Source organism: Canis aureus, chromosome 38 (assembly GCF_053574225.1).
Source record: "Canis aureus isolate CA01 chromosome 38, VMU_Caureus_v.1.0, whole genome shotgun sequence".
NCBI classification, from domain to species: Eukaryota; Metazoa; Chordata; class Mammalia; order Carnivora; family Canidae; genus Canis; species Canis aureus.
The window spans coordinates 6411375-6429660 of record NC_135648.1 but is presented as its reverse complement, the minus strand read 5'-3'; the positions used below and the strand labels follow the sequence as shown (position 1 = coordinate 6429660).

Sequence of the window (18286 nt, the reverse complement as noted above, 5' to 3'; positions counted from 1 at the left end):
AGGTCATCATCCCAGGGTCCTGGACTGAGCCCTGCTCAGCAGAGAGTCTGCTTCTCCCTCCCCCTCTGCCCCTCTACTTGCTTCTGCTCTCTCTCTCTCAAATAAATAAAATCTTTAAAGAAAATAAGTAAATAAAGTTATGATTTGCTGTTTTATGTAAGAGTGAAAGAAAACAATTACATTTATTAAAGGAAGATGATCAAATTTTTGTTAGAGATCTAAAAATGTTTCCATGGTTAAGCAACTCCGTTGCCAAAACCTATGTGTGCACCTATAAAACCTGTAGACAGAAACATGTAAAAATTTGCAAAATATTCCAAATAGTGACTTTCAGTAGAGTTTGAATCTGCTAGTTAACAAATCTTTAAATGGAGCACCCTGATTTGCAAAAACAGCTGATGGATGACAGAGGGTGAAAATTTTCTAGCTGGTTTGGGGGGATGGGACTATTGTGATTTGGGTAAACATTGCAAATGGAGAATTTCTTGCTCTTGGATCTCTTAAGGAGATGACTTTTTCAAGTATGATGGTTTTTAAATCAGGATTCAAAAGACTAAACTTAGAACCATACCTTAAGCCTCATAGTCACCAAGACTATCATCACCAAGATCATCTGAGATCCATGAATCACCACGTGTGAAACAAGATTTTTAAAAGTAAAACACTCTTGGGTGCCTGGGTGGCTCAGTCGGTTAGGCATCTCCCTTCAGTTCAGGTCACGATCTCGGGATCTTGGGATTGAGCCCCACATCCCATCGGGCTCCCCTGCTCAGTGGGGAGCCTGCTTTTCCCTCTCTCTCTGACAGGTGCTCCCCTTGCTTGTGCTCTCTCACTCTCTCTCTCAAATAAATAAATAAAGTCTTAAAAAAAAAAGTATTTTAGGGATCCCTGGGTGGCGCAGCAGTTTAGCGCCTGCCTTTGGCCCAGGGCGAGATCCTGGAGACCCGGGATCGAGTCCCACGTTGGGCTCCCGGTGCATGGAGCCTGCTTCTCCCTCTGCCTATGTCTCTGCCTCTCTCTCTCTCTCTCTCTCTCTGTGACTATCATAAATAAATAAAAATTTAAAAAAAAAGTATTTTAGCAACAATCAAAAGGTTTTATAACATTAAAGAAACCACCATTTTAAGTGTTCCATTTTACTCAGTTTTAAAATTTTTATTTGTGCTTTATGGAGATTAAACTTATGTAATTCATATATAGGTATACATGATACATTACGATAAAGAGATGGTCGGAATGCTTTAGTAAGCTGGCTAGTAAGCTGGCTTAATGATATAAATGGTTTGATGGACAAGAAACTGCACCCGTGCACACAGACATGGAGAGCACATCCTCCGAGCTTTCTCACTGGTTTAAAACATTGAGACACGCATCTCAAAGACCTCAGAGATCTTGAATAATCTAATAGCACTACCTCAGAGCCCACCAGCCAGAAAGTTCCTCAGCAGCGACACTCCTCAGTACAATGTGTCCCCAGCCCGGAACTCCCTTAAAGCAAGATTCAACAAAGAAATGAGGACACCAAGCATTAGATCTCAGCAAATGCCACAGAGGGAGCTGGAGTCGGGTGACCACAAAGAGTGAGCATCAGAAGCCACACTTCAAAGACTTGGAAGCAAGGAATGTAAGAGGAGGCAGCTGACTACAGGCACAGCTGGGAAGACGAGCAGGAGAGGAACATACTGGATGCTCAAGACGGGCTGTCACTTCTTTCTTCTACCAGGCACCGCACTAGGCGCTGGCACAGCCAACGAGAGAGTTTCCGGCAGAGCCAACGGTCTTCCTTGGGCAGGGGGAAAGCCAGGCGTGCCGGCAACACAGAGAGAGAGGGGTAGAGGGCAAGAGGCCAGCAGGGCCAGACCATGCCAGGCCTTGATGGCCGTGGCTGCCGTCTGGGGTGGGAGAAAGCACACAGCACCGGCTTTGAGAAAAACAGCAAGGACCAAAGCGGTCCCACGGTTCTGGGAGCACCCAACAGAAGGAAGGTGTGGAATGAGCAGTCTGGCCAGATGGGGATGGCTGCTGAGGTCCCAGGAACAGGGGGACGGAGCCAAGGAGACGCAGGCCCACGGCACATTCCAGAGTGCTCCAAAAGCAGATGCTGAGTCACAGCCAAGCTGAGCTGAGGTGACAGCCCACACCTCTGAGGGGACTGCAGTTTCCTCTCTTGGTCTGTATTACTCATACACAGTCAGACCAACCTCTCCCAAAATACTTCAGAGGACCGCCTGCTGCCTGTGAAGACAGCTCAGAACTGACACAGATTGAGGAAAGGAGGGAAAAAAAAAAAAAAAAAAAAAAACCTGGATTCCAATCCAAGTTGTATCACTTACTAGCCACGTGACGTCAGGCAAGTCAAAAATCCTCCCAACCTCATCTTCCAAAGTTAGCCATCAATGGGGGAACGCCATCTGACTTCAAAGGGAAGAGATAATCAAACGCTTTAAAGATAAACTGGCTTGGCGGCACCCGGCTGGCTCGGTCAGAGGACTCTTGATCTCCAGGTTGTAGGTTCAAGCCTGACGTTGGGTACAGAGATTATCTCAAAAGGAAAAGAAAATTCTTAAAAAAAAAAAAAAGAAAGAAAAAGGTAAACTGGCTTGATGGTGAAAGTGGTTCAAGGAAGTTTTAACAGTAAATACTAACAGAGACTTTCTCTCAAGTATCCTCGTATCCTGACTTCTTGAAAGCACTTAATACAGTACTTCGCACGACATCCACTGAACAAGTACCTATTTAGTACCTACTAAAAAAATGCAAGGCTCTGGGTTTTTTTTTTTTTTTTTTTTTAGATTTTTTAAAAAATTTATTCATGAGAGACACAGAGAGAGAAGCAGAGACACAGGCAGAGGGAGAGGCAGGCCCCACGCAGGGAGCCTGACATGGGACTCGATCCCGGGAACCCAGGATCAGGCCCCGAGCCCAAGGCAGCGCCAAACCGCCTAGCCACCCGGGCTGCCCAAAAGTGTGAGGCTTTGGATAAGCAATACCAATGCATTAGGGCCCAGGGGTGAGGGTGGGGGCGCTTTTTATATTTGGGGCACTGCAACATGAATAACAGAGTTAAATATGGTTTCAATTGTGGCTTCAAATCCTAATTCAAATAGTCTTATGAATTAAATAATCAAAGAATAGGGGCACCTGGGTGGCTCAGGGGTTGAGCGTCTGCCTTCGGCTCAGGACATGATCCCGGGGTCCTAGGATGGAGGCCCACAAGGGGCTCCCTGCAGGGAGCCTGCTTCTCCCTCTGTCTGTGTCTCTGCCTCTCTCTCTGTCTCTCATGACTAAATAAATAAAATCTCTTAAATAAATAAATAAATAAATAATCAAAGAGTAATTACAAATTTTGGTCTGCCCTAACTCAGTTCAACGAACACTAAACACTAATGCTGAATCAAACACCAAAAAGGACACAAAGACACAAATATGTGAGATGCTCTTACAGAACTTCTATTATGGTGGAGGAAGTAGTCAACTACAAGGCAAAAATGCGGTGAATGCAGTTAAAACTATGGAAGCATTAGAGACAAGAAGTAATTCTAAGGAAATGAGTAACAGAGTTCCCTGGAGGAAGTATTTACAGAACTAAAGGCTTAAAAGGATTATAGGTCATGCCAGAGAAGACCCCAAGAGCAAAAGTGTAAGTGAAAGCAGTTCCACAGATGTGTCTGGGTGCATTTGGGTAGAGACAGGAAGGAAGAGGGGGAAAAATAAAGTCTGGGACCACATTTGGGGGTCAAGGGGATTTGCGCTGTGCTGAAGTATATGACCAGCAGTCTGGGCAACGGAGAGTGGCCCAAGGTTTCCAGAATGGAGAGTGAGACAATGAGAGCTACAGCCACGGAGGCCCACTCTCATGGCCGCGAAGGTATAGGGTAAGAAGCTATTTTAATTGGACAAGGAAGAAGTCACAGCAAAAAGGAAAAGGGGATTGGCGCCAACTGTCATGGACATACATGCAGGTGGAGAAGTTTATACTACTTTTTTCCTCTTCCAGTTTGACTTCCTGCTTTCTAGACCTGTCCTTTCAAAGGAAAGGTTGAGAACCTGGTTTTTAACACAGATCAGAACAACTTTTTCAACCCCCTGCAATTTCAAGATGACTTTGGAACAATGACTTGCCATGCCGGACTAGCAAAGCTGACTCTAAAGTTCTAATTCATCTTTACTTCGAAGACTAAAAATATGTGATATATGGAGCCACAATTACTATTTTTGCCTTCTACATCCAAAATAATTTAGCTAAGGTACAATACTTGTACCTAGGGCAGCTACAACATTGACACAAATTAGAGCACTCAAGAGAAGCTGAACAGGGAGTGGTTTCTTCTCATAAAGGAGGGGTTAGGGTGGGAATAATCAAGATCTACAGGGCTGGGCCCAGGGTACAAAGCAATCTACATTTCCATTTCCCTTTGGATCAAGTACTTCTGAAACCATTCCACAGCTATGTCCAAGGTAAAGGCTGTAAAACAGGTCCCCCCAACCCCCCAACCTTAGTCTTAACTTTTCCTAAGTCGATTCTGCCTTGACCAAGGAATAGCAGGGAATGAACAGCACCAGTCTAGAACCTGGGGCTTCGCTGGGAAATATGTGACCTGACTACGATGTTTTTCTCATCTATAAGTGATGAGACTAAGTGTTGGACTCCAGGGACTCTGAGGTTCCTTCGAGCTCTAAAATTGTCCTTTTTGATCCTTTTGTTTCTTCCAAATTCTATTAACAGGCACATAATAAATACCCAGGGAACACAGATCAATCTCACTTCTAGATCCTCTTGCACTACTATGTTCAGGTTTCCAAAGGAGGTCCAGCCTGTTGACACTGATCACCCTCTTTAAAACAAAACGAAACAAAACAAAACCCTGAAACTTTGAATTCCTTGCAGGAAAGGCACTAAGACTAGATAAAAGAACCATGATGTTATCACAGCAGATGGACTACAATATGGAATTACAGAAGTCCGATGCTCCTTTGGACTTTTTTAAATAACAACAACAACAAAAATGATTAGGGCAGGGCAGCCCGGGTGGCTCAGCGGTTTCGTGATGCCTTTAGCCCCAGGTGTGATCCTGGAGACCCGGGATCGAGTCCCATGTCAGGCTCCCTGCATGGAGCCTGCTTCTCCCTCTACCTGTGTCTCTGCCTCTCTCTGTATCTCTCATGAATAAATAAATAGTAAAATCTTTAAAAAACAAAAAAAGGGAATAAATGTTACTTTAAAAAAAAAAATGATTAGGGCAGCCTGGGTGGCTTAGCGGTTTAGCACCGCCTTCAGTCCAGGGCCTGATCCTGGAGACCCAGGATCGAGTCCCATGTCGGGCTCCCTGCATGGAGCTTGCTTTTCCCTCTGCAGGGAAGGTGTCTCTGCCTCTCTCTTTTTCTCTCCCTCTGTGTCCCTCATGAATAAATAAATAATATTTTTTTAATGATTAGAATAATCTTAAACAAGGACATAGTATTTTTCAGAGCCCAAAGTGTCCAACATGTTTAATGCTGTTCCTTTTTTCTCTTCCAGTGTGACTTCTGGCTCTCTCTAGACCTGTCCTTTCAGAAGAAATATAAGAATCTGTTTTTTGTTGTTGTTGTTTAAAAAAAAAAAAAAAAAGACCCTTTCTCCAGAGTTTCTCTAATCTTCTCCTTGATGAGAATCCCAGGTGGGCAGCCCTGGTGGCTGAGCGGTCTAGCACCCGCCTTCGGCCCAGGGCCTGATCCTGGAGACGGGGGATGGAGTCCCACACTGGGCTTCCTGCATGGAGCCTGCTTCTCTCTCTGCCTGTGTCTCTGCCCCTCTCTCTCTTTCATAAATAAATAAAATCTTAAAAAAATAAATAAATAAAAGAATCCCAGAGACAGGGTTCCTACTCCCATCATGGCTCACGACCAGCTCCCACTTGACACATTACAGAAGTAACACTTGGGACTTGCAGTGAGTATGAACTGAGACCAGGTGATGACCAGGGAACAGATTTACTTCCCCCATCAGGGTCTCAAGTTTTCACTTCTGCGGTGCCCACACCATGTAGGCGATTGCCAAGGTCATTGTCTGTAAAAGCCACACTCCTCTGCCCTTGTGAGCCTCCCTCCCCCAGGGGGTCTGGACCTCGGGCAAACACTGGGGGGCCGACCGGGTGTCAGGCGTCGGGCTGGGAGCGCTGGGAACACAGCCACGGACGAAAAGGTCCCGCGCAACAGGCATATGCTGCGGAAAGAGGGGGCCGGGGATCACCCCGAAAGGCCAGGGAAAGCTTCTGCAAAGAACTGGGCATCGTGGGTTTGCTTTTAATTACTAGGAACGGCACCAGCAGGGAACACCTAACAATTTGGTAAAGGGGGAAAAAAAAAAAAGAGGCAGTCGGCCCGGGGCGAACCCCGAGCCCCGGGAGCCGGAGAGCCCACCCGCTCGACCGTCAGGAGGCTCGCGGCGGCCCCGCGCCCCGCGCCCCGCGCCCCGCACCCCGCACCCCGCAGCGCGGCCCGGGAGGGGGAGCCCGCGGCGGCGGACCTCGTGGCGCGCTCCTCATGGCGCCAACGGCCTCCCCGCGCCGCGCATCCCCTCCCGGCGCCCGCGCCCCCGCGCCCCCGCGCCCCCGCGCCCCCGCGCCCAGGCCGCCACACGGGCCGCGTCCCGAGGCAGCCGCGGGCACCGGAGCCGCTGCAGGACGCCACCCGCCGCCGCGGGGAAGCCGGGGTCGCGCCACGAGCGCATCCCCCCGCCCCCCCGGCTTCTCCAGGCCTCGCCGATAAAACAAAGAGCGGCGCGGGGGCGGCGCGGGGCGGGGGCCGGACACCCAGGGGGGCCCCCTCCGCGGGGCCCGGGGCGCGTCCTCCCCGCGTGCGGGAGCCCGAGCCCGCGCAACTTTCTCCTGGAAGCCGGCCGCGGCCCCCTCGCAGCCCGGACGCCGACGTCCCCGCAGCGAGCGGGCGCCAGGATTGCCCCCTCCCCTCCCCTCCCCTCCCCCTCCCCCTCCCCCTCCGTCCCGCGTCCCCGGGACGCCGCCCCGCGCGCCCCGCCCGCCCCGCCCCGGGGTCCCGGGGTCCCGGGGTCCCGGGGGAGGCGGCGCATCGGGGCCCCCGGCGCCCACCCCGCCGACCGACCCGCAAAACAATAAGCCTCCGCCTCCCCGCGGGTCGCCCCGAGGAGCCGCCCGGGACCCCGCGCGCCCCCGGAGCCCGCCGGCCGCGAGGAAGCCCGAGCGCTGGAGCGCCGCCAGGAGCGGGGGCGCGCGGGCCACGCGGCGGCCGCAGCCCCGACCGGCCCGGGCCGCAGCCCCGCCGCCCCGCCGCCCCGCCGCCCGCCCCGCCGCCCCGCAGCCCGCCCGCCGCCGTACCTTGCCGCTGGCCGTGCCCCCGCTGACGCCGATGAGGAAGGGCTCGCCGCCGCCGGGCTGCTGGTGGCTCTGCAGGGTCTGCTCGCTGTCCCCGGCCATGGCTGGCGCCGCCCCTCCTCCCGCTGCCGCCGCCGGACGCACGCTCCCCGCCCGCGCCGGGCTCCCCGCTCCCCGCGCCCCGCGCCCCGCGCCCCGCTCCGCGCCGCTCCCCGCGCCCCGCCCGGAGCTCGGCCGTGGGGCTGCGCTTCCCGGAGGCGCCGCGAGGCTGCTCTGCCCGCAGCGGCCGGCTCGGCTCCCAGCCCAGGCGAGGTCAGCGTGATGCTGCTGCTCCAATCCGGGCGGGCAGCGCGCTGCTATTCGCCGAGGCGGAGGCGGCAGGCGGCAGGCGGCAGGCGTCCCGGCCCCAGCCTCCGCCCCTCGCGGGCCCCGCGCCGCCGCCCGAGGTCTCCCGGAGAGGTGTGAGCCCGGCCCTCCCCGCCCCCACCCCCCCCACCCCCCCCCGCCGGCTTAACCCTTTCCCCGGCGACCTCCGCCGCTGCGCCGCCCCGTTTCCAGGGGGATGCGGGGCCACGGGGGCCGCAGGCCGACGCCCCGGGGTTGGGAAGCGAAATTCGAGCACGCGTGGGAGACCAAGACGAGGCAGAGAGTTCATGACATTGACCCACTATTCAGGCTAAAAACTTGTGTTTTCCCCAGATGAAAATTTTTCCCCCTCCCGTTTGCCAAAATATGTCAGACGCCGGCTTTCAATATTTCCTCTCTTGGAAACACCATCCTCCTCAGTAGGCGACTCCCTAGAGTCCTTGTCCCCAGAGAAGGGTAGTGGGAGGGGCTTATCTGAAGGGCTCACTCCCTCCAAAAGGCAAGGCCCCTTCAACCCATAGTTTGAGATCACAAATGCTGAGGTTCCTGTGGAGTTAAGATTTATGCGAACATTAAAATAGTGATGGATGCCACTTTGACCCATCAATACCTTCAAGTGAACTGGTTTTTGAGAGATGGGCAATTAGTCACTTGATTAGAAAGGCGGGATCTGCCGGTGACTCAGAGCAGCCCCCACCTTTGAAGGCAGATTTCTGCATGCACACCCATGCAGCTAGCTCCATGAGCGAGTTACATAATCTCCCTGTGCCTCAGTGTTCTCATCTGTTACATGGGAATAACAATGGCAACCCTATCCTAGGATTGTTGCATTAAATGAATTGTCTTATTCAAAGTTCTTAGAATAGCTGCTGGTACGGTCTAGGCCTTATGTAAGAGTTGGAAGAGGCCCCCTACAAAGCTGGGACCCCAAAGGGAACTTTTGTGGGGCTACACTGGGTGGAGGTAGGACTAGATAAGTAGCTTCCAGCCTCTGCCCCTGTGAACCTGCAACTGATGAACTGATGGGCACCTACAGTCTAAAAGACAGCTTAGGTCAGTAGCATTTTTTCAAACTTAGTAAGTTACCTTAAATTCAGAATTTTTTTTAATTGCTAGGAAAAATTAAGAGTATTAGCACAATCTTCCTTTCACCTCTGAAATATTTCATGTCCTCATCCAAAACCAAATTCCACAGAAGCTTCTACAGGAGGCAAAGATGGAGAGAGTGGCTCCCTGGTGGTAAAGGCAGGCATTTAGGAGAGGTCAGCTAGAAGGAGGATGTCTTGCCACATGGCTGTGGGGTGAGTGAGTTTTACATGATTCGTGAGGCTGCCTCTCCTCGCCAACATCTTTTCTCCACTAAAGAGATCTAACAGTCTTCAAAGACTTTTGCAGAGCTCTTTATAGCCCAAGATAAACCCTGTTGGAATTTGGAAAACTTGATGGACCCAGAGCTAAGGGGATATCAGGTAGCTCGAGAAAGGAGAGCGGGATAAAAGGAGGCCATATCCTCTATGAACTTTTTCCAAGTCCCCACCTTCTTTATTTCTATAGCTCTTTTTCCATGATATTTCATCATAAAAATTTTCAGGGGAGCCTGGATGGCTCAGTTGGTTAAGATCTCAGAGGCCTGGGATCTGGCTTTATTATGTTCCTTGGAGCTGGCTCCCTGCTCATTGGGGAATCTGCTTCTCCCTCTGCCCCTTGTGCTCCCTCTCTCTCCCTCTTTCTCTCTCTCTCAAAATCCTTAAAAAATTTTTTTCAAACAGAGTCTGAAATATTTTACAGTAAACACTGATATAACCACCATCTAGAGTCTACCATGAACATTGTGCTATACTTGCTTTATCACACTGGTCATCTACCCATCACTCTTTCCAGCACATTTTAATTATACTTACCTGCCTTTACCTTGTTAGTTTGCAGTGGTTTACTCCAAGCTGGTTTATACATTTCTTGCCTTTTTATTATTATTATTATTATTATTATTATTATTATTACTATATCCCCAACACCTAAAATAGTTTCTGGTACACATAGGGCCTTAACAAATATTTGTTGAATAAATGAAGAAACATCAGGTCTTGCTTCTACATTCCCAAGGCCCACTGTGCAGAAGGATTAGCAAGGAGGAAGCATTCAGTACGTGTTCATTGTATTGAATGAACAAATGAAAAATATGGAAGAAGTCAAAAAGGACCACATATAAACTTCACCGCCACCATTTTAGAATGAAAGGTGGTATTCCCTACATGGTATTTACATGGCTACTAGTATTTCCAAATGTTTTCTTTTTCTGGCATTCCAAATAACTGTCTACATCTAGTCTTCTGTGTCCATCTATTAACTAGTTGAACCAACTCATTAACTGAGCTAACCCATTATACTTATCTGTACCTTGTTTAAAGATTTTTATTGTTTTTTTTTTTTAAGATTATTTATTTGTGAGAGACACACAGAGAAAGGCAGAGACATAGACAGAGGGAGAAGCAGGCTCCCTTCAAGAAGCCCGATGCAGGACTCCATCCCAGGACCCCAGAATCACACCCTAAGCCAAAGGCAGACAGACACTCAACCGCTGAGCCACCCACATGTCCCTAAGATTTTGTTTTATCTTTTATTTTTTAATGTAATCTCTCCCCCTAACGGGCTCAAACTCACCACCCCAAGATCAAGAGTCACATACTATACTGAGCCAGCCAGGTGCCCCTTCTGTACCTTGTTTAATAATGTTGGCCTCTGTGCATAAGTTAATAGACATAAAAGTGCTCTGGAAAAAACAAAAGCTGTCTATATAAGGTAAGGCCTAATTAGCAAGGACATCCAGCTGCACTCTGCACTCCCTGTTTTCACTATTGTCCCTAGGGCTGCCTTACCTACACGTAAGGAAGTTATCCAAGTCCATTTAAATTAAGGGTATTCTCAGCACCGGTGACCTCTACAAGGACTTTTGTATTTCGGCTCTCTATAAAGCCAGGCAGGCTGTCTGTGCTATTCCCTGTGCTGTGTCATCCTCTCTCAGGAGCCTGGTCACCAAATCCCATAGCTGGGGATGTTCAAATCACGTTTGAGTCTCCCGTAGCAATTACACTGCAGATTCTGAATTAAGTGATTTCCAACTGTCCTCCTTCCCCACCCACCAAGCCAAAAAAGATCAAACGTGTTCAATAAAATCAGAGTTAGAACAGAGTCAAGGAAATACATTTTCTCGGTATCTGTGATCATTTTCTTTTATAAACGGATTTCAGCCTGTTCAAGTTCTGGCCTAGTTAACACATGGGGGTGAAGTCAGCATGAGTGTGCAGCTGCAGCTGTAGCCAAAGAACAGCAAGAGACACTGCCGCTCACGGTCCTCTGTCTGCCTGCCTGCCTTCTAAGTAACCATAGGTCCAAACTAGACAAGGAACACATATTGTCTCCACCAGAAAAGTTCTACCACTAGGCGCTTCACAAACCATGGCTAATTCTCTAATTGCTTATCACATTTCTAAACCGGAAAAAAAATGTCATCAAACTTTAGCTTGCCACTGAAACATTTTCATTTTCTTTATTGCCTTTCATCAATCAGCAATTGCCTGGACAGATCATGAGTACTACTGTTCTGAAAAGATGGCCAGATGACATTAAAGCTCCTTACATTTGGCTCTGTGATCCTAATCACATTCTCAGATACCGTTGGCAGCCTGATAGAGCATAGTCTCAAACCCCAGCTGTAGCAGCATCTGGGAATGCAAAAGCTTGGGCCCATCCCACAGCTAAAGAATCCAAAACCCTGTAGGTGGAGCCCAGCAATCTGTGTTTGGTAAATATTCCAGGTACCTCTAGTGCCCACCAGAGTTTGAGAATCACTGATCTCGTGGAAAGAGGACAACGAGCTCTAGTTGGGAAAGCCAGGTTTACACCCGGTGCTTTACTACTTTGTACCCTTTGGCAAGTTACTTAATTTCTATGGGCTTCAGTGTCAACTGTTAAGTGATAAGTGGTTTGTAGGATGGTTGTGAAAATAAAGACTATATGTTGATATGTAGCAGCTTCCTTCCCCTTCTATTCATCACAGAAATCCCACCATTTAGGGTTTAGGAGCTCCAAAGATAAGAATTCCTAATCCCCAAGGTCACTCAAAGGTAAAAATTAAAAGGTAATATCCAGAACAGGTACATCTATAGAGATAGAAAGTAGATTGGTGGTTGTCAACAGCAAGGGTGGTTGGGAAGGAAATAAGGAGTGGCTGCTAGATGAGTTAAGATTTCTTTCTATTTACTTATTTTTAAAAGAGACTCCACACCCAATGGAGGGCTTGAACTCATGACACTGTGATCAACAGTCAATGCTCTACCCACTAAGCCAACCAGGTACTCCCAGGATTTCTTTTTATTATTTTAGAGTGAGAGTGAGGGTCAGAGCAGATGAGAAGGGGAGGAGAATCTCAAGCAGGCTCCCAAGCTCCATCTTACAACCCCGAGATCATAGCCTGAGCCAAAATCAAGAGTCTGCATATAACCCACTGAACTACCGAGGTGCCCCTCTTTTTAGATCAATGGTCTAAAATTGTCTTGATGGTTACACAACTTTGGTTGTCATTAAGAACCACTGGATTGTACAATTTATATTGGTGAGTTGTATGGTATGTGGATTATATCTCAGTAAAGCCGTTTTAAAAAAGTTTCAACCAGCAGGCTAGGAGAGGAAAGAGATTTTTAGGAAGTGGGAACAGAAATGAGCAAAGGCACAGAAGACTGGATTAAAAAGAATGTCAGGAGATTTTGTAACCTATAAAATGTTACATATATGAGTTTGGTTAATTTCGTTAAATTCAACATATTGATTTTTGCACATACAGCTTTCCCCTGCAAAGATAATAGTCACACAAGAGCCTTTATTTATTGGGGGAGGGGGAGAGGCAGAGGGAGAGAGATTCTTTTTTTTTTTTTTTTTTAATTTTTATTTATTTATGATAGTCACAGAGAGAGAAGGAGAGAGAGGCAGAGACATAGGCAGAGGGAGAAGCAGGCTCCATGCACCAGGAGCCTGATGTGGGATTCGATCCCGGGTCTCCAGGATCACGCCCTGGGCCAAAGCCAGGCACCAAACCGCTGTGCCACCCAGGGATCCCGGGAGAGAGATTCTTAAGCAGGCTCCATGCCTAGTGTAGAGCCCAACATGGGGCTCAATGTCATGACCCTGACATCATGACCTGAGCCAAAATCAAGAGTCTGACACTTAACCAACACAGTCACCTGGGAACATCATAGGCCTTTACGTTTTAGTTTGCCCAACTTTAGAAATACCATATGCCCTAAGCAGCTTTCCCACACTTAGAAAAGGTTAACATTCAGATTGCCATTCCGTAGAGATTTTCCCAGTTTGTCTCCTGTCCCCATACCAGGATATACCAGACACTACTGGAACCCAGTAAGAGCAAGCTCCTGGCAACCTCATTTCATTCACTGTCTATGTTCTAAGCCATTTAGCTTCATCCTGTTCACAGGGCTTTTCCCAGGCCTGCCTCTGACCCCTCACTTCTTTCCCTGTCTCCAGACTAAATCCTTGCTCTCCCACTTTTCTGCAGTGACTTCCTTCATCTCCCCTATTTAGCTCCAGGTCATCTTTCCTGTAAATGACAACATCTCCCCCCTCCCTTATCCTGACACTATCGCTCTTTCCATCACACTGTCAATGATACACTGTAGTTGGTGATGTACGGTGACTTGGATTTGATGAGGGAGATCCCAGGCTGCAAAATGTAAGAATGTTCTCGCTTTCAGATGGAGCAAGTGCGAGTGTAGGGGGAGCCTTGAAAACAAGCCTCTCCTTAAGTGTTGGCTCTAAGGGCCTTCTTGCATCATCCCAGGCCCAGGCCTGGTGACCATCCAGAAGTGAGGCAAACGATGGTGCAGATGATGACAACTGCCTCGGAGGAGTACTTAGATTTAGTCTGGTGGCTTGTATTTACGTTGGTGGCCCAGGACGGCAGATTTGACTGTCCTTGAGACGATGGGCTGAAGCGCCAATTGGTGTTGGAGGCCAAAGGAGATGAGCAGATCCAGCAGATTAATCTTTGCTTAGGGTTCAAGTGGTATTTTCCTTTCCTTCTTCCTTTTTTTTTTTTTATAAGTGGGACTTTTCTATAAAGTTATTTTGATATGCCAGAGTGAATTCTCCCCAGGTCATTAGGAGGGAAAATTACTTCAATTCTGCTTTGTAATGAAATTACAACTATTCCTGGTGGGAAGGAGCCCTAAGGCTTAAAGGGAGGAAAGCTAGTGTTTCAGAAATATTTTTAGTCACAGACTAAAAAAAAAAAAAACAAAAACAAACAAAGGCAACAGATTTCCCCAGGAAAACATGTGCCCACACATGCACACAAGTAGAATTTTTACTGTAATTTACCCAGACCTTACATAACCCCAGTTATCAGTCTGGTAGCCAGGAGATGCAGAAGTAGGGGTGAGGGCAGCTTCAGAGCAGAGCATCTCAGAACTGTCAGCTCCTCTTAGGGAATATAGGCCCTTTTGCGAGCACAGAGGGTACCAGAGCATGGTGGTTGCACAGGCAATATCCTCAAAGGCATCCATCCAGATGTCCCTACTCATATTTCAGGATCCTCGGTTTTTGTCAGGAAGGCCCTAACAGTCCCCTACACCTCCTGCCGTGGCTGACCAATGAAAACAACTGCAGAGCTCTAAGGCTCAAACAATTTGTTTTTCAGCCTGCTGCTCAAATGTGCCTGTCCTTCTAACTGCAAGACACCGGGGCCTCTTTGGAAGCTACCAGAGGTGCTCTCTCACACCCAGCCACTGCTTGCCAACAGCAGAGTATCATTACCACTTAGCAGCAACAAGCCAACTCCAGTGTCTGTAGGCTTTGGGTCCTCCATATCTTTGAAAGGCCTGAAACACTGTACCTGCCACAACCTTTCTCCTCCACCAGGACATTTTCCCAGGTCACCATGAGGGAAATCTTTACCCAGTGAGCCACCACCTTGTGCCATGTCTCATTTCCCAAGGGCAGGGCAGCATTCTCCTCACCTGCTGGGCAACAGATAAGCCAGTCCCAAATCCTCATCTGACCACCAATTTTCTTGGACCACTCTTGATACCATTGGTGCTAATCTGAACCCCCTAGGAAGCACCTGCCAATAGGAGTAAGGACGATGGGAAGTGGCTGTGAGAAGAAACAGGAAGGAGCTGGAAAAGCCTGGGAGAGAGGTCCTTCAGACCGCAATTCAGACTTGACCCCATCTATGGGGGAGGCACAGAGACAATGAAGGGTGGGCGGAAGCATTCTAGACAATGATGCAGACGGAGAAGGTTCAGCCAAGCTGCTGTGAGTCCTTATGTCTAGGTTGTTAGCGATCAGAAGAACCCCATCATCTGTAGGAATGGACGTGCCTCAGTAGTCCAATGACGCAATGGCACTGGCTGTGAGAGCCTACGGGAAGCATGGCCAGGGAGCAAATGCAGCATGTATTTCAGAGCGCATTAGCTGGGGCGCTGGGTTCATTATGTTCTTTGTAGGTAGAGGTCTTTGAGGCACTTCTGGCCATCACATGCTGACAGCAAACCAAAATATCCAACCAAATTGTTCATTATCTTTTGGGGAATGCACTCAAAGATTCAGCCAGTTCTCAAGGCTCCCCTCTATCTTTAGCCTTTTTTTTTTTTTTTCTAAAGTAGGCTCCATGCCTAGAGTGGGGTCCAACTCAGGGCTTGAACTCACAACCCTGAGATCAGGACCTGTGCTAAGATCAAGAGTCAGATGCTTACCCAACCAAGCCACTCAAGCGCCCCTGTTTTGGTTTTTGGGTTTTTTTTTTTTTTTCTTACATTTACCATGCCATGAATTCACAGGGACTGGGTTCCAGCAGCTCAGATTCCTTTCCACTGGCTCTCACAAAGTGCACTTCTCTGGGTGGGGCAGGCTGGTCTTTAAGGTTCCTTCTTTTTCTGATCATTTCCTTTACCCGCTTCAGGGAGCTATCTTGGCTGTTTGGGTGCTTAATATGCTCAATACATTAATTCTTTGGGCCAGGATCTTGCCCTTCACTTGTTTGTTAACAACCATGCCAAGAGCACGCTGGGTAACATGGAAACATTTGTGAGGCATTCCTCTCTGAACAGTGCCCATTCCCTTGATGGAGCCAATATCACCTTTCTTGTAGATTCGCTTGTGTGTGGTCAAAGGAACAACTCCATATTTTCCAAAAGGCCTAGAGAACATACAGCAGGTACCTCTTCCCTTTCCCTTTGTATTGGTCATTTTGGCGAATTGCTGGAAGATGGTGGTTCTGGCTGAAAGGCTGTCTTTTTCCTCTGGCCTCTCCAAGATCTCTGAGGTCCCCTCCACCCATGTGTAGTTATCCTAGAAGCTTATCTCAGCCATTCTGTGCCTATCTTACTTCCAGGATTCCCCTGCTAAATTGCTGGCTGTTTCACTACTTGTTCTGAACCAGAACCTCACCTGCAGGCTGGCAAAGCTGCTTGAAGGATTTTCCCCATTTGTGCCTAAGTCCACAGTGCATTGCTGGCAAGGCTGTGGGGCTTTGCCCCCCCACACACCGAGTGACTCTGACACCTCTTGCAAAATTGAAAACTTCCCAGTGAAATAAAACACAACAAATATTCTAGGCTCTGACACTTTCACCAGCAGATTCTACCAAACATTTAAGGAGAGTTAATACCAAGATTACATGGCCTTCCGCCAGAGAGAAGAAAACGATGGAACGCGTCACAACTCATTTTATGAGACCAGCATAGCTTTACCACCGACGTCTGAGAACATATCACAAAAATGGAAAATTAAAGGCCAGAGTCTCTCATGAGAACATATAAAAATCCTGAACACAATTTTAACAAACCAAATCTAATATATGATCACAACCTAGTCATTTATTTTTTTTTAAATTTTTTTTATTATTTATTTATGATAGTCACACACACAGAGAGAGAGAGAGAGGCAGAGACATAGGCAGAGGGAAAAGCAGGCTCCATGCACCGGGAGCCCGACGTGGGATTCGATCCCGGGTCTCCAGGATCGCGCCCTGGGCCAAAGGCAGGCGCTAAACCGCTGAGCCACCCAGGGATCCCTAGTCATTTATTTTTTAAAAATATAAGGTTAAATATTTGAAAAGTCTGTACTTTAAATAATATAGATCTGGATCAAAAACAATGTACAATGATCATTGCATCTTTTTAAAAAATATTTTATTTATCCATTTGAGAGAGAGAGGGAGGAGGGAGGAGCAGAGGGAGAGGGAGAAGCAGACTCTCCACTAAACAGGGAGCCCGACTCGGGGCTTGACCCCAGGACCCTGAGATCGACCTGAGGTGAAGGCATTTTTTTTTAAGATTTTATTTATTTATTCATGAGAGATACAGAGAGAGAGAGAGGCAAAGACACAGGCAGAGGGAGAAGCAGGCTCTATGCAGGGAGCCCGACGTGGGACTCAATCCCGGGTCTCCAGGATCAGGCCCTGAGCCAAAGGCAACGCTAAACTAAATCGCTGAGCCACCGGGGCTGCCCTGAAGGCAGACATTCAACCAACTGAGTGACCCAGGCTCGCAGATCATCGTATCTTTAGATATGGATAAATCCCATCATAAATAAGAAGGGTAGGGCCCTTCATTACCCCTCACTATAAAAAGAACTCTTTCTTGAACACCCTAGAGCACTGTTTCCCAAAATACATGCCTTGAAACTGACTCTGGGAGGAAAAATTATATTTTCCAAATAAATTTGGAAAAACCTGCACACTACTGTGTTTCCACTTCTTGGAGAGTCACCAGGTCTATCAGCACATTTAGCACCCTGGGAAATACCATCATTAAGAAACTTACCTATATTTGTTTAAATCAGTGTTTTACCAAAGTTACCCAACCAGAGAGAATCTTTTTTTTTTTCTGGTTTGCCTACAGCCAAGGGGCAGAACCAGTGTTCTGTGGAACTCACCCTAAGAAATGTGTCTCGATAGTAACCAAGTGTCAAAACAACAAATTCTCTCTTACAAGGAAATAAGCAGTATTTTGTTACTTTGGAGGTCTTAAGAGACCTATTTACATGGAGAAGGATACTTAATGACTTTAGCTTTATATTAGATAGACGTCTCATGCTTATTTTTAAGATTTTATTTATTTATTCATGAGAAATATAGAGAGAGGCAGAGACATAGGCAGAGGGAGAAACAGGCTCCGTGTAGGAAGCCCAATGTGGAACTCGATTCCGGAACTCCAGGATCACATCTTGAGCCGAAGGCAGGTGCACAACCACTGAGCCACCCAGGCATCCCCAGACGTCTCATGTTTAATATGCAGTTATTAATAATTTGTTATAATTGTTTTCTGGCTTAAAAAGTTCTATTTAGTATAAAAATATAAAACAATGCAGAATTGCTTTTATAGAATGTGAACATCCTCTTTAATTCCCTCCCTAAGAGCTAATCAGTATTAGTGTTATTATTCGGCTTTGAATATTCATAATTGCAAAGTATTTTAGAATAACTGCTCACCAGCAGAAGAGTTGGTCAGTTTTCACTATCTACTGAAAAAATGCACATATTAATATTGTAAAACACTTAAACTTTCAAATAAATATGA

At 47.7% G+C, this 18286-nt stretch overlaps 1 protein-coding gene across 2 annotated transcripts in view; it reads right to left on the bottom strand.

Annotated features, from left to right (window-relative positions):
- The window catches only part of UCK2 (uridine-cytidine kinase 2), an 80623-nt gene extending 62807 nt beyond the window's left edge, over positions 1-17816 (bottom strand). Inside the window, exon 1 of one of the 2 annotated variants that reach the window (XM_077886919.1) lies at positions 17643-17816. In XM_077886919.1, coding sequence (XP_077743045.1) covers positions 17643-17801 — 159 coding nt within the window. In that variant the 5' untranslated portion in view covers positions 17802-17816. Of the gene's footprint in view, positions 1-7331; positions 7480-17642 lie in introns of those variants that run through there. The other variant, XM_077886920.1, reaches the window with a different exon arrangement.
- Positions 17817-18286: the final 470 nt, after the last annotated feature.